Source organism: Thamnophis elegans, chromosome 7, assembly GCF_009769535.1.
Source record: "Thamnophis elegans isolate rThaEle1 chromosome 7, rThaEle1.pri, whole genome shotgun sequence".
NCBI lineage: Eukaryota > Metazoa > Chordata > Lepidosauria > Squamata > Colubridae > Thamnophis > Thamnophis elegans.
This window is the reverse complement of record NC_045547.1, coordinates 83,150,264-83,164,430: the sequence shown is the minus strand read 5'-3', so window position 1 is coordinate 83,164,430 and position 14,167 is coordinate 83,150,264. Positions and strand designations below refer to the sequence as shown.

The following is a 14,167-nucleotide window of genomic DNA, read 5'->3' as shown; positions in this document are numbered from 1 at the left end:
TGTGACTCCAAAAATATTTTTGTAGCTGTCTTTTTTCTCAGTTTCACCCCATGCAAAAGACCCCAGGCTCCCCCTTTCACAGTCCCTTAATCATTCTGGAGCTCATGTTGCAGGATGGATTCCCTGCTTCATCCACCTCACGAGATCAGCAGCTGGAAGGGAACCCACATTGCCATTTTCACCCGCAACGAGGTGGTTAACGAAATATTCTGTCCACCCGTTTCAGCGTTGGCAAGCCGAGGCAAACCCCTCTTTCCAATTTCCTGCTGATGCCCAATTAGCGGCTGTCACCCTAACCCCATTATCTTGTTTCATCCAGCGGATTGTGACAAGTGACAGCGATATGATAGACGTCAAGAATTTAATCAGCGCAGACGAAGGTGGCCAAGCGCATGAGATGTTCAAGAGGGAGTCATTCAAGCAGTTGTGGGTTTCCAACGAAGCCCCAACCCGCCTTTCAAGGAGCTAATTTTAACTGAGGCGGATGCAATAGCAATAGCAATAGCAATAGCAGTAGACTTATATACCGCTTCATAGGCCTTTCAGGCCTCTCTAAGCGGTTTACAGAGAGTCAGCATATTGCCCCCAACAATCTGGGTCCTCATTTTACCCACCTCGGAAGGATGGAAGGCTGAGTCAACCCTGAGCCGGTGAGATTTGAACCGCTGACCTGCTGATCTAGCAGTAGCCTGCAGTGCTGCATTTAACCACTGCGCCACCTTGGCTCTTATGCAAGCTTTCATCAGACCACGAAACAGATTTACATATCAGTAATTACGAGGAAAACTGGGTTTTAGCAATGAGTGGCCCAACTACCGATCCTTGCTTTAAGAAGGTCTCCTGGGGAAGGGGTGTTTAAATATTTCCCACCCCTTTCTTAATTGTACTTTCTGCAATCTGTGTAAATTCATTGCTAAGACAATTCATTCTCGCTCCCTTAAGGGAAAAAGGCATTTTCTTAGCAAACATATCCCATGCTGTGGAGATATTTCTCTGAAAGGTTTGTTGAAGGCAACATCTTTGTTGTTAGTTGCGAAGTCATGTCCGACGCATCGCAATCCCAGGGACAATGTTCCTCCAGATCTTAAGTCTTATTTTTTCACCCTGCCAATCAAAAGTGCATCTAGTCAAGGCGATGGTTTTCCCAGTTGCAATGGGTGGCTGTGAAGGTTGGACCATAAGGAAGGCTGAGGGCCAAAGAATGGAGGCCTTTGAACTCTGGTGCTGGAGAAGAAGACTCCTGCATTGAGTCCCTTGGACTGCAAGGCCATCCAACCGGTCAGTCCTAGAGGAGATCAACCCTGGCTGCTCTTTAGAAGGCCAGATCCTGAAGAGGAAACTCAAAGACTTTGGCCACCTGATGAGAAGGAAGAAGGACTCCCTGGAGAAGAGCCTCATGCTGGGAACGATGGAGGTCAAAAGAAGAAGAAGGGGACGGCAGAGAAGGAGGTGGCTGGATGGAGTCACCGAAGCAGTAGGCATGAGCTTCAGCAGACTCCAGAGGATGGTAGAGGACAGGAAGGCCTGAAGGAACGTTGTCCATGGGGTCACGATGGATTGGACATGACTTTGCAACTCACAACATCTATCTATCTATCTATCATCTATCTATCTATCTATCTATCTATCTATCTATCTATCTATCTATCTATCTATCTATCTCAAGTACTTTGGCCACCTAAGGAGAAGGAAGAAGGACTCCCTGGAGAAGAGCCTCATGCTGGGAACGATGGAGGTCAAAAGAAGAAGAAGGGGACGGCAGAGAAGGAGGTGGTTGGATGGAGTCACCAAAGCAGTCGGCGTGAGCTTCAATGGACTCCAGGGGATGGTAGAGGACAGGAAGACCTGGAGGAACATGGTCCATGGGGTTGCAATGGGTCGAACATGACTTCCCAACTAACAACAACAATGGCATATTTGCCATACTAGCTTGGGACCTATTTATATCTGTCAATGCATGGAAGATCTGTGATTTCCTCTGCTTCTCGTAAGCTCAACCACAAGTAATGACAGGAAAGGATGTTGCGTTGAAAAAAAAACGTACAAAGGGCTACTGCCTTTTAAACAGCTGTTGAAACTGAGAGGCTGGATGTCTCTAAAATAAATTTGTTGGCCCACGTAAGACTAAAAAGAAGAACTTGTGTCTGTTGTTTTTTTTTTTAGCTTCTCCTCTAATCAGCGAAGAGATTGGAAATCAACTACCATCTATTAATTTCCCTGAATGAAAAACCCCAAGCCAAATTATATTCACTGTGGTAAGTTTCGAAGACCTACAGACTTAGCTGATGTCGTGGCCCTTGGATGAGGACAGGGATGTGCAATCAGGGGAGGCAGGGAAGGCAGAGCCTCACCACTGTCATCATGAAAAGGAAAAAAAATGTAAAAGGAAAAAGGCAAGAACTGAGGTCAGGCTGAGCTAGTTGCTGCCAGAGTCACCGTGGATGACTCTGCTTAGTGCTTAACTGTTTAAAAAAGCGCCCTCTACAGGAGGAGGCAGGAGAACGACGTGCCTCATCTAGTCTAACTTTAGGCGTTTTAGGATCACTCGAGCACTTTAACTTTAACTTTTTAACTTTTAATAAATTTATATGCCGCCCAATCCCGTAGGACTCTGGACGGCTTACAGAAAAAGTTAATATAAGGAGTTAAAAATAAAGAAACAATTTAAAAAGAAACAATTTAAAACAACACACCGTACACTCAATCTGGGTGGGGCTGGACCTCATTCCTGAAGTCAACAGCCCCAGGCCTGCCGGAATAGCCACGTTTTAGTGGCTTTTCGGAAGGCTGAGAGAGTGGGGAGGGTCTGGATCTCTACGGGTAGGTCGTTCCACAGGGTCGGAGCAGCTACAGAGAAGGCCCTCCTCCGAGGAGCCGCCAGCCGGCATTGTCCGGTCGACGGCACCCGGAGAAGGCCCGGTCTGTGAGTTCTTATCGGCCGTTGGGAGGTAAAGCGGAGCAGAGTGAAGCAAGGGTTAAAAGCCTAATTCCTGACGTAGGAAGGAATAAATGGAAGGAAAGGGGAATGGTGATCGTAGGAGACAACAGTTCATATTTCTGAAGATTTTGCTCATTGTGTTTCGCGCCACGGAGACTGCTTGCCAGAACTTAATTTGAAGCCTTTCAGCTGGGAGCTCCTGGCCTTGCAATTATCGCAAGTAAGGTGGCAGGCTGAACCAAAGTAGGCCTCAAGCCTGAACCAAACTAGGGTTTCACGATATTAAGCTTTAACTGTTCACATAGAAATTGCAAGATTTGCTTTTAGGACATAGTGCTGTTAGACATGGGTTAGAAGGGAGTCTGCACATGAAATATGCTGAGGTAAAGTATTTCTATTTTAGCCCATCTGCTTGCCTGGCTGTTCGTTAGTTCCTCAAAATACGAGCTATGCATGTCCGTTAGCTGACCCATGTATTATGACATCCTATACTTTCTTTAACTCAAGGGCAAATCTTGAGGGGTGTTTCCAAAACTAACAGATGGCTTTAGATGAAAGTGATAAACTATATAAGGAAGTTCCTGAATTTCACTCGCTGTTCAGGCCATTTATTCTTTGCTATGAACCTGCACCAATAAACTTTTCCTTCTCTGAAGAGCAGGCTTGTGTGTCCTGTCATTTCCTACAACACAAGGAACTGATAAAGTGCTACTACGGTTAACTCTTTGAAGGACTATTACGCTTGAATGTTTCAGTGGGTGGATGCAATTAATTCACAAGAGGTAAATAAAGAGGGATTTTTGGGGACAAGGAGTCTGTTTCTTGCTCCTGCTAAGGCTGGGTCAGAACAGCTGAATGGAGCCAGTCTGTTCTAAAAATGTATCGAAAGAGGGAGATTTATTGATGTGCGGCTACCAAGATACGTTCCCAGGGTGGAGGACGTGAGTTGTGAAGAACTGAACAGCAGGAATCAGAAAAAGAAATGCGAAGGAGATAAAAATCACTTAAGGAAGCAGTTTTGGACACGTATCCGTAACAAAGCTTACTCAGGAAAGGGGTATAAATCTCTCTTTTCAAGATCAAAAGATGTGACCAGCGGCACAGTATTTGTCTCCAAATTCATTCTGTTTAAAAAATGCACAGACCTGGAAATGTTAAGATTTATTTATATGACGACAAACATTTTAACTTCACTTAGATGGGTTTTGGGGCTAGGTCTGGGGAAAAAACAGCTTGGATATGATTTAGGGTTCAATTTTGACAATTGAGGAGCCATTTAGACAACTTGGGAATGAATTAATTATCCTCATGTCAAAACATGATTTATATAATCTCCTTGGGCTTTATATAAGCATTTGATTATAATTTGTCATCGTTGTTAACTTTACTAATAAATTTAAGAGGATTATAATCTAATAATGTTAACAATTGCAATCTAGTATTTTTAAATGGGTTTTCCCCCCCAAGAAATATGTCAAATCAATGCGTGAACAGCGTTACAACTGTGTGTCACACCTACAAATAAAACTAATGAAATTAATCATAATTATTACATTCAATCAACTCGTGTATTTCTAGCAATAATACACATTTATATTAGATTACGGTCCATCATCGTTCAATTATTCCACGTTGTATCTTATTATTACTTTTATTATTATAAAGTGTATGGGCTAATATCCCCCCTCCTCTTGTTTCTATCACTTATTCTCGCTTTTAATCGTATCAAATTTTATGGGGGGAAAAAATTACTTCAGCCTATCCTAACTTCTAATCATGTCACCCATCTAAAAGGAAAAATTGTACTTTGATGTCTTACTGATTGAGGAATGATGAAATGTTTGTTTTAAAAGAAATAAAACTTTTGAACCTGAAGAGACAATAAAAAAAAGTGAAGGAGGGGGAAAAAAAAGGAAAAAAGGAAAGAGAGAGAGAGAGAGAAAAGGAGAAGGAAATCAGAACAACAACAAATAAATAAATAAAAGGACCATCCATCTATTGCATAGCCCGCTTTGATATTTTAAAAGAAAGATTTGCAATCTAATATTTTTCGGGTGCCCGCTCTGAGTGAGGTGGGCGGTCTCTATATTTGATAACAACATACCTGATGAGCTAATATATAGATATTATGCCCAACATCTTTGGGTGAAATATTGTCGTCTCCATTCTCTTCTTGATCGCTGTCAAGGCCTTGGTTATACGCGTTCTTCATAACATCCACCTCAAAACAAAATGTAGTTGATCATTAAATCGAATGAGTTCTTAAGCCCTGCTTAGCTTCGTGTAACACCCCTCTGCATGGCCTTACTGCTTTTCTCCAATCTCCATTAAATAATCTCTTTATATCTCACCATACGAAGGGATGAAGGCATCGTTGCAAGAAGCAATGGATGGAAACTAATCAAGGAGAGAAGCAACACGGAAATAAAGATAAATTTCCTGACAGCGAGGACGATTAACCAGTGGAACGACTCGCCACCAGAAGCTGTGGGTGGCTCCATCACTGGAGGTTTTTAAGAAGACATTGGACAGCCATTAGGGTTTCCTGCATGGGCAGGGGGTTGGACTAGAAGACCTCCAAGGTCCCTTCCGACTCTGTTATTCCTCTTTGCATTTCAAATAACATATATATCTTATTTAAGTTATATCGGTGGCTTTCAACTTGCAACAGTTTATTTGGTGAACAATTTGCTTGTTTGGTTACAGCGGCCCTGAGAAAAGTGATTTATGACCGTTTTTTCACACTTATGTCGGTTATGGGATCACTTGATCAAAATTCAGACCCTTGGCAACTGACTCGCATTTATGACCGATGCGGCATCCCCAGGCAGCCTTCCGACAAGCAGAGTCAACAAGGAAATCAGATTCACTTCACAACTGGGATATTAACTTAACCGCTGCGGGGATGCACTTAACAACGGCGGCAAGAGAGGTCCTAAAACGAGTCAAAATTCACTGAACAAAGGTCTCGCTTAGCAACCATAAATTTGGGGCTCAATTGTTGGGTTGTAGGTTGACAATCCCCTGTATTCTAGTCCTTATGGGGGGTTACAATCAGCTTCTTAGCACAACTTTTTTTTGCAGTTTTCAATTATAAGGTAAAGGTACAGGTTCCCCTCGCACATACGTGCTAGTCATTCCCGACTCTAGGGGGCGGTGCTCATCTCCATTTCAAAGCCGAAGAGCCAGCGCTGTCCGAAGACGTCTCTGTGGTCATGTGGCCGGCATGACTCAATGCCGAAGGAGCACTGAACGCTGTTCCCTTCCCACCAAAGGTGGTTCCTGTTTTTCTACTTGCATTTTTTACCTGCTTTCGAACTGCTAGGTTGGCAGAAGCTGGGACAAGTCACGGGAGCTCCCTCCATTATGCGGTGCTGGGGATTCGAACCACCAAACTGCCGACCTTTCTGATCGACAAGCTCAGCGTCTTAGCCACTGAGCCACGCGCATCTCTGTTTCAATTATAAAACCACCTAAAAAGATACTTACGAGCTCTTTCGGTCTCATGTTGAAAAGGACACGCTCTGCATTTTCGCTGTCGTGCCGGCTTTCCATGATAGCCAGCAAAAGCTTCGAGGCGTTATTCTGAAAAATAGCAAAGCCGATCGAGACAAGAGTTAAAATCTATTTCACGGACCGATGAGCCTCCGGGCTGCTTTAACTGAAGTTGCAAGGCGCAGGTTTCTTTACGAGAAGAAGGTTTTTAAACCCCTTGAATTTTTTTTTAGTGGATTTTTTTTTTTGCTATGTTTTGCTTTATGTGTGAGATCACGGCTTCATCACCAGATCGCAGAACTAATTAAAAATAAATACATATTTATACATGCTGGATGCCAGCAAAGAGAACCTTTTCATGCGGCTGCTTCCATATCGTGCATTGACTTAACAAACTTACTTTTACTTTTTTATACATATATACATATATACATACATACATGTATGTATGTATATGTACACACACACACGTATAATTTTAATACAAACATGCCATCTTTCATTAAACAGTGTATTGTTTGGGTACAAATATTTTGTGCAATAGCAATAGCAATAGCAGTTAGACTTATATACCGCTTCATAGGCCTTTCAGCCCTCTCTAAGCGGTTTACAGAGTCAGCATATTGGCCCCAACAACAATCCGGGTCCTCATTTTTACCCTCCTCGGAAGGATGGAAGGCTGAGTCAACCCTGAGCCGGTGAGATTTGAACAGCCGAACTGCTGAACTGCAGACAGCTGAAGTAGCCTGCAGTGCTGCATTTAACCACTGCGCCACCTGGGCTTTCTATTTTAATAGAAATTAAAATTACAGCCATATTCATTATTTTATCTATTCTTAAGTTAATATTAAAACAGACTAGAATAGAATAGAATATAGAAAAGAGTAGAATAGAAAAGAACAGAACAGAGTATAGAAAAAGAATAGAACAGAATAGAATTCTTTATCAGCCAAGTGTGACTGGACATACTATTACTATTAATAACATACTATTATAGCAATCTCCTTCTTAACTTATTTATCTTTGTTAACACAATTTTCCTGATTTACTTCTCTGCTTTCATTCCTAATTTTCATATTTAGCCTCTAACCACTGATAAAATAGCTCTCATATACTGCAATAGTCAGATTTCTTCCTTTTCTTTAATTGCAAGTGTTAATCTATTCATTTCTGCACATTCTAATATTTTCTTAATCACGTTTTCATCCGTAGGGATCGCTTCACTTTTCAAATTTTGTGCAAGAAGAATTCTAGCTGCAGTTATTACATTAATAATCAAATATGCATTTTATTTTATTTATATTTTATTTCGTATAGGTTTCTGGTAAAATCCCCAACAAGAATAATTCTGTTGGGGTTTGTTTTATGATGGTGGCGTTTACAATCATGCCAAAAAAAAGGGGGGGGGGTTATAAAATTGGGAGTGACAAGCCCATTTTATGACCATTAAAACTTAAGACCATTATATGGACGGGCTCCATTAAGGTTGTAAGTTGAGGACTGTCTGTGAAGGAGACATGATAGGATTCTTCCAGGATTTGAGAGTTGCCACAAAGAAGAGAGAGGGATGCAAGACAAGAAACAATGGTTGCAAACTAAAATCAAGGACAGAAGCAACCTAGAAATAAGGAGAAATTTCCTGACGGTGAGAACAATTAACTAGTGGGACATCTTTGCCTTCAGAAGGTATGGATGCTCCCTCACTGGAGGCTCTCAAGAAGAGATTGGAAAGGTCCAGTTGCTATGACTCAATCATTACCCAATTGGGTAATATCATCAGTGCTGGAAAGAAAGGGGGTTTGTAGGGAGAGGAAGAGGAAGAGAAGGAGGAGGGAGAGGATGTCTCTGGGGTCCTTGGTGCTCTCTAGGCTTGATGATTTTCTTGCAGACATTTCATTATCCAAACTAGGGAACATCATCAGTGCTAGAAGGGAATGGGATTGGAGGAGAGGAGGAGGAGGGAGGAGAAGGGGGAGGAGGAAAGGAGGAAGAGGAGAGGAGGAGGAGGGAGGGGAAGGGGGAGGAGGAGAGGAGGAGGAGGGAGGAGGAGGAGGAGGAGGAAAGGAGGAGAGAAGGAGGGAGGAGAAGGAGGAGAACTTCTTGCAGATGTTTCTTTACCCAACTAGGGAACATCATCAGTGCTAGAAGAGAATGGGATTGGAGAAGAGGAGGAGGAGGGAGGAGAAGGGGGAGGAGGAAAGGAGGAGGAGGAGAAGAGGAGGAGGGAGGGGAAGGGGGAGGAGGAGAGGAGGAGGAGGGAGGAGAAGGAGGAGAACTTCTTGCAGATGTTTCTTTACCCAACTAGGTAACATCATCAGTGCTAGAAGGGAATGGGATTGGAGGAGAGGAGGAGGAGGGAGGAGAAGGAGGAAGAGGAAAGGAGGAGAGAAGGAGGGAGGAGAAAGAGGAGAACTTCTTGCAGATGTTTCTTTACCCAACTAGGGAACATCATCAGTGCTAGAAGGGAATGGGATTGGAGGAGAGGAGGAGGAGGGAGGAAAAGGAAGAGGAGGAAAGGAAGAGGATAGAGGAGGAGGGAGGAGGAGGAGGAGGAAGAAAGGAGAAGGAGGAGAACTTCTTGCAGATGCTTCTTTACCCAACTAGCTAACATCATCAGTGCAGGGCAAACGTTCGCAAGAAAACCACCAAGTTCAGAGAGCACCAAGGATCCCTCATTTCAACCCTGAATTACAAATATTCTCGCGGGATCCAATCGGGGTCAGTCCCCAGGACTAGAAGTTTAGTCTTCTGAACTTTCAGGCTCATCTTCAGGCCACCTTCTCACTACCAGATTATATCAAGCGAGAAGTTCTCTGAAGAGGGTTTCCAGCACGAGTCTAAAAGCTCGGAAAATTAAACCTGCTCACCGACCCAAATTGGATCCTATAACATTATCCTACCTTCCTATTTGCCTCCATTCATAGAAATGTTATTTCTACTGGTCTACAGAATATTCATTCGGTTCTTGTCTTTAGGACCAGCACAGTAGAAATTAGGGCAGCTGGTCTGACGCTCCCAGGAGCAGGCGACAAGGGCTCTGCACCTCTTCTTCTCACCATGGATGAGGTTCTTCTGTCCTTCTACCCTCCATCTCTAAGAGCAACTGTGGGAACCCAGAGAGGTTAGGGCTCTGGGGACAACCCTCACGTGGTAGGATTCCATACCTTCAACTGCAGCACGAGGTCCATCCGATACTTTCCAAGGGGGTTGATGTCATTTAGGATCAGCGCGATGATGATGTCAATGCCGTTGGACTCGTGCATGGCTATGCAGCTCTACAAAAGGCAAATGAAGAAGGACAGTTGAGATAACAACACATCCCACGAGGGATTGTGTCTTCCTCGTTCTTCGAAAGATGAATAAGGTCAACAGAGTGGACAATGCCTGGAATGCTCTACCCGACTCCATTGTTACATCCTCAAACCCTCAGTCTCAAACTGTCTACCGTGGACCTCACCCCATTATTAAGAGGTCCATAAAGTGGGGTGCATACTGTCCCCATTTATCTGTATTTACTTCCTTTGTTGTTTATGTTATCTTGTTATCTGGTACAAGTTTGACAGGCACACAAACACTGTATTTTTTGGAGTATAAGACGCACCCTTCCCCCCCAAAAGAGGGTGAAAATTTGGGTGCGTCTTATACACTGAATGTAGCCCCACCTACCCACCGCCCCCCACCCTTTGGCCTCTGATCCCAGCAATTTACCTCCTTGCAGCAAATGGGGAAAATGGGGCTTGCGGAAGCTGCAATAGGCTATGGCAATCCCTGCAGCCTGAAACAGCTGATCATCGGGAGGCCACTGCTGAAACTGAAAGTGAAACTGGCTGTTTGGTGCAAGGAGGCAAATTGCTGGGAGGCAGAGGGAGATTTTTTTTCCTTGTGCTAATCAGGCTGTTTGCTGTTTGCTGCAAGGAGGTTAGTCAATAACCATAAATGCCTATAGAATGTTCGAATGATTAGACTTATTTTTTAATGACTGCTTTATTATTGTTCTAGACAGCTGAACAAAACCAAGAAGCTTTTTAAAATAAATGCTCGATCTGAAGAGGCCCAGTGCTATTGCATCTTCTTTTAAATAGCAGAGAATAACGTATCCAGAAAGCACATCAATTTTAACAGCATCTGTACAAGGATAGTCTGAAATATAACACTACAAACAGTGTATATTTTCTGTACTGTTTGCTGTTTGTTGCAAGGAGGCAAACTGCTGGGACGCAGAGGCAGATTTCCCCCCCTTGTTTTCCTCCCCAAAAGATAGGTGTGTCTTATACTTCGGAGTGTCTTATACTCCTAAAAATACGGTGAATAAATTTCCACAATAGAAAGTCCAAGGTTTTCAACCCCAGGTTATTAATTAGGGATTTTTGAATGGAAGAAAGGGAATCTGAATTCACATTCGATCCAGATTCTTTCCGAGGGGCTAAACCTACCTGATTTTCATGGCAGGGGCCTTGGCAGTACTCGGTCAAACTTTCAAGGGTTTGATTGACCAAAGCAACGTTTTTTTCTTTGATGTATAGGCCCAGAAGTCCCAGCCCACCTGTGGTACTTCCGCAGATACAATCCAAAAATTGAAGTGTCTCGCAAACGAGGTTGTAGTTCGTCTTGTTATTCTGGTTTCTTAAAAAGTTCTGGGAAACAAGAGGAGAAAACAAACCGCCATACAAACCGATGAAAATTAGACAAGGGTTCAAATTGCAAATAACGCTAAGCCACGGTTGAAAGACTTTGCTAATATTACGATTCGGAGGGGATGTATCCTACTTTTAACTCAGTTTGAACTCAACGTCTTTTTTTGTCACGCGGTGACCAAAACTGGATGCTCAAAAGATGTGGAGACTCTAGAAAGAGTGCAGAGAAGAGCAACAAAGATGATTAGGGGACTGGAGGCTAAAACATAGGAAGGAATTGGGAATGTCTAATTTGATGGAAGGAAGGACCAGGGGTGACATAATAGCTCTAATATTTGACTGGCTGCCCCAAAGAAGAGGGAGTCAAGCTATTCTCCAAGGCACCTGAGGGCAGGACAAGAAGCAACGGGTGAAAACTAATCCAGGAGAGAAACAACTTAGAACTAAGGAGAAATTTCCTGACAATGAGAACAATTAATCAGTGGAACAACTTGCCTCCAGAAGTTGTGAATGCTCCAACACTGGAAGATTTCAAGAAGAGATTGGACAATTATTTGTCTGAAGTAGTGTAGGATTTCCTGCCTAAGCAGGTAGTTGGACTACAAGACCTCTAAGGTCCCTTCCAACTCTGTTATTCTATTCTATTCTATTCTGTTCTGTTCTGTTCTGTTCTTTTCCTTTCTATCCTATTCCCCTAATTCCATTCCATTCCAGGTGTGGCCTTACTAAGGCTTTATAAAGCACCCTTCATGTGATTTTGATTCTATGCCTCCGTTGATACAACCAAAGACACTGTAAATACACTGTAATAATACCGTAGCCTACCTGTAGTTCTCGGTTGTGATTCTCGCACAACAACTGGAGGAACCTCAAGATGGGTTGCATTATCACAATGACAGGACTCATGGTTGTTTCTTCGGGCGATTTTTCATCCGCGCATCCTGCCTCCGATCCTGGGCCCATGAAGTCCGTTTCCGGATCCATCTCTCTGCGGTACACACAGTAAGCTTTGGAGGTTGCGGTGGAGGCTTCTGCCAGTTGCCCTTTCATGCCTTCCTTCAGGTGGAGGGTGGAGTCTCTAACTGTAGACAAGGGGAAAGAAACATGATTGCCGTTCAATCTGCGCCATGAGGAGCACGATGGGGTTTTCTCTGTCCCATCCTTTGAGTCCCTTCTGATTCCTGGTGAGTTAGATTGGATTACGGTTAGATTAAATTAACAGAGTTGGAAGGGATCTTGTAGGTCATCTATTCCAACCCCACCACCCAAGCAGGGGACCCTAAACCATTTCTGACAAGTGGCAGCCCAGTCTCTTCTTGAAAGCCTCCAGGGATGAAGCTCCCACAACTTCTGAAGGCAACTTCTATTCCATGGGTTGATTGTTCTCATTGTCAGAAAGTTCCTCCTTATTTCCAGGTTGAATCTCTCCTTGATTCGTTTCCATCCATTATTCCTTCTCTGGCCTTCAGGTGCTTTGGAAAATAGATTGACCCCCCCTCCTCTCTGTGGCAGCCCCTCAAATATTGGAAGGCTGTTATCCTGTCTCCCCTGGTCCTTCTCTTCCCTAGACTAGCCATGCCCAGTTCCTGCAACTGTCCATCGTATGTTTTAGCCTTCGGTCCCCTAATCATCCTGGTGGCTCTTCTCTGTACTCTTTCCAGAGTCTCCACATCTTTTTTATAGTGTGATGACCAACACTGGATGCAGTACTCTAGGTGTGGCCTTACTAGGGCTTTATAGAGTGGTATTAGTATCTCCCTTGAGCTTGATTGTATCCCTCTGTTAATGCATTTTAGGATTGCATTGGCTTTTTTGGCTGCTGCCGCACACCGCTAGCTCATATCAGGGGTTGCATGCCAGCAATCAGACCACACAAACAAATTAATTAATTCACTAGAAGCTTGAAGAAAGCTTAGTTCATAACACTAAATGCCAGCCATATAGAGGCCATTCCTGGCATGCTTCCTGTCAGAGTTTGTTGCAGAAATCAAATCCAGAAAGCGCACACAGGTAACTAATTCAGCAGGGTTCATTAACTTCTCTTTATATACATAATAACACGAGACATATATATATACAATGCCAAGAGTGGCTCTTCCAATGTGGTAGAGAGGGAAGATCGGTTTCAGTTTCAATTCAGAGAGCAAAGAGCAGGCTAATTTCATTCTTTTGCACAGACTCAGAGCTGCAGGGCTAAGCCACGCCCTGGCTCCACTCTGTTTCGGTTTCCAAACAGCCCTCATTGGCTGACCCAGTTGCCATGTCTATTCATTGGCTGACCTGGTTACTAAGTCCTATTCCAGTTCATGGATATACTCTTGACACTTCCTAACCCATTTTTGCAGGAACACATCGTACTGTACATTCATATGATGTGCTAAATCCTAGGAAAAAAACAGCCGGCCTCTGTTATCATTTTATCCCTCTTGTATGTGTCCTGTGGGGGGGCAGGGCAAATCCTTCAGGTCATATTTGACTACAGGTGACCCTGAGGACACAGATAAACCTCCAAGGGGTCTCCACGACCCTCAAAAAAGGATGCAAATGAGCAGCTGTCCGCAAGGAGTATAAATTCCTTCCCTTCTTCACTATCCTGTCAGAGCTGAAGAAGCTTCTTGGATGAGAAGCGAAACCTCTTCAAAAGAAAAAAAACCAAAGACAGTCCAGTTGCCTCCTGAAAAAGCACCTTTGGGACAACCATGACCTGGATGACGGAGAATCTCTACAGATTTTTAGCTATGCAATTTGGGATGAAGACCCTTGGAATGGTTGTGGGAGAAGGAATGGATTTCCAGAGGGGAAAAAAATGCAGACTACAGGAACCATTTGCACCACTCAGGTGACCCTGAAGACACAGATAAAATCTCCAAGTGGCCTCAACGACCCTCTAAAAGGATGCAAACGACCAGCCGTCTGCAAGGAGTATCAATCCTTCCATTCCCCACCATCCAGTCGGAGCTGAAGAAGCTTCTTGGATGAGAAGCGAAATGTCTTTAAAGAAAAACAAACAAACTTCCAAATGGTTTCAATGACTCTCTAAAAGGATGCAAATGACCAGCTATCTCCAAGGAGTATAAATCCTTCTATTCCCCCACCATCC

The 14,167-nt window shown here is 43.6% G+C and overlaps 1 protein-coding gene across 1 annotated transcript in view; it reads right to left on the bottom strand.

Moving 5' to 3' along the window:
* Window positions 1–14,167, bottom strand: part of ITPR2 (inositol 1,4,5-trisphosphate receptor type 2) — a 175,652-nt gene that overhangs the window by 27,382 nt on the left and 134,103 nt on the right. Inside the window, exons 14-18 of the mRNA XM_032221897.1 lie at window positions 11,893–12,149; window positions 10,867–11,067; window positions 9,598–9,708; window positions 6,428–6,523; window positions 5,043–5,159 (exon numbers count right to left, since the gene is read on the bottom strand). Coding sequence (XP_032077788.1) covers window positions 5,043–5,159; window positions 6,428–6,523; window positions 9,598–9,708; window positions 10,867–11,067; window positions 11,893–12,149 — 782 coding nt within the window. The remainder of the gene's footprint in view (window positions 1–5,042; window positions 5,160–6,427; window positions 6,524–9,597; window positions 9,709–10,866; window positions 11,068–11,892; window positions 12,150–14,167) is intronic.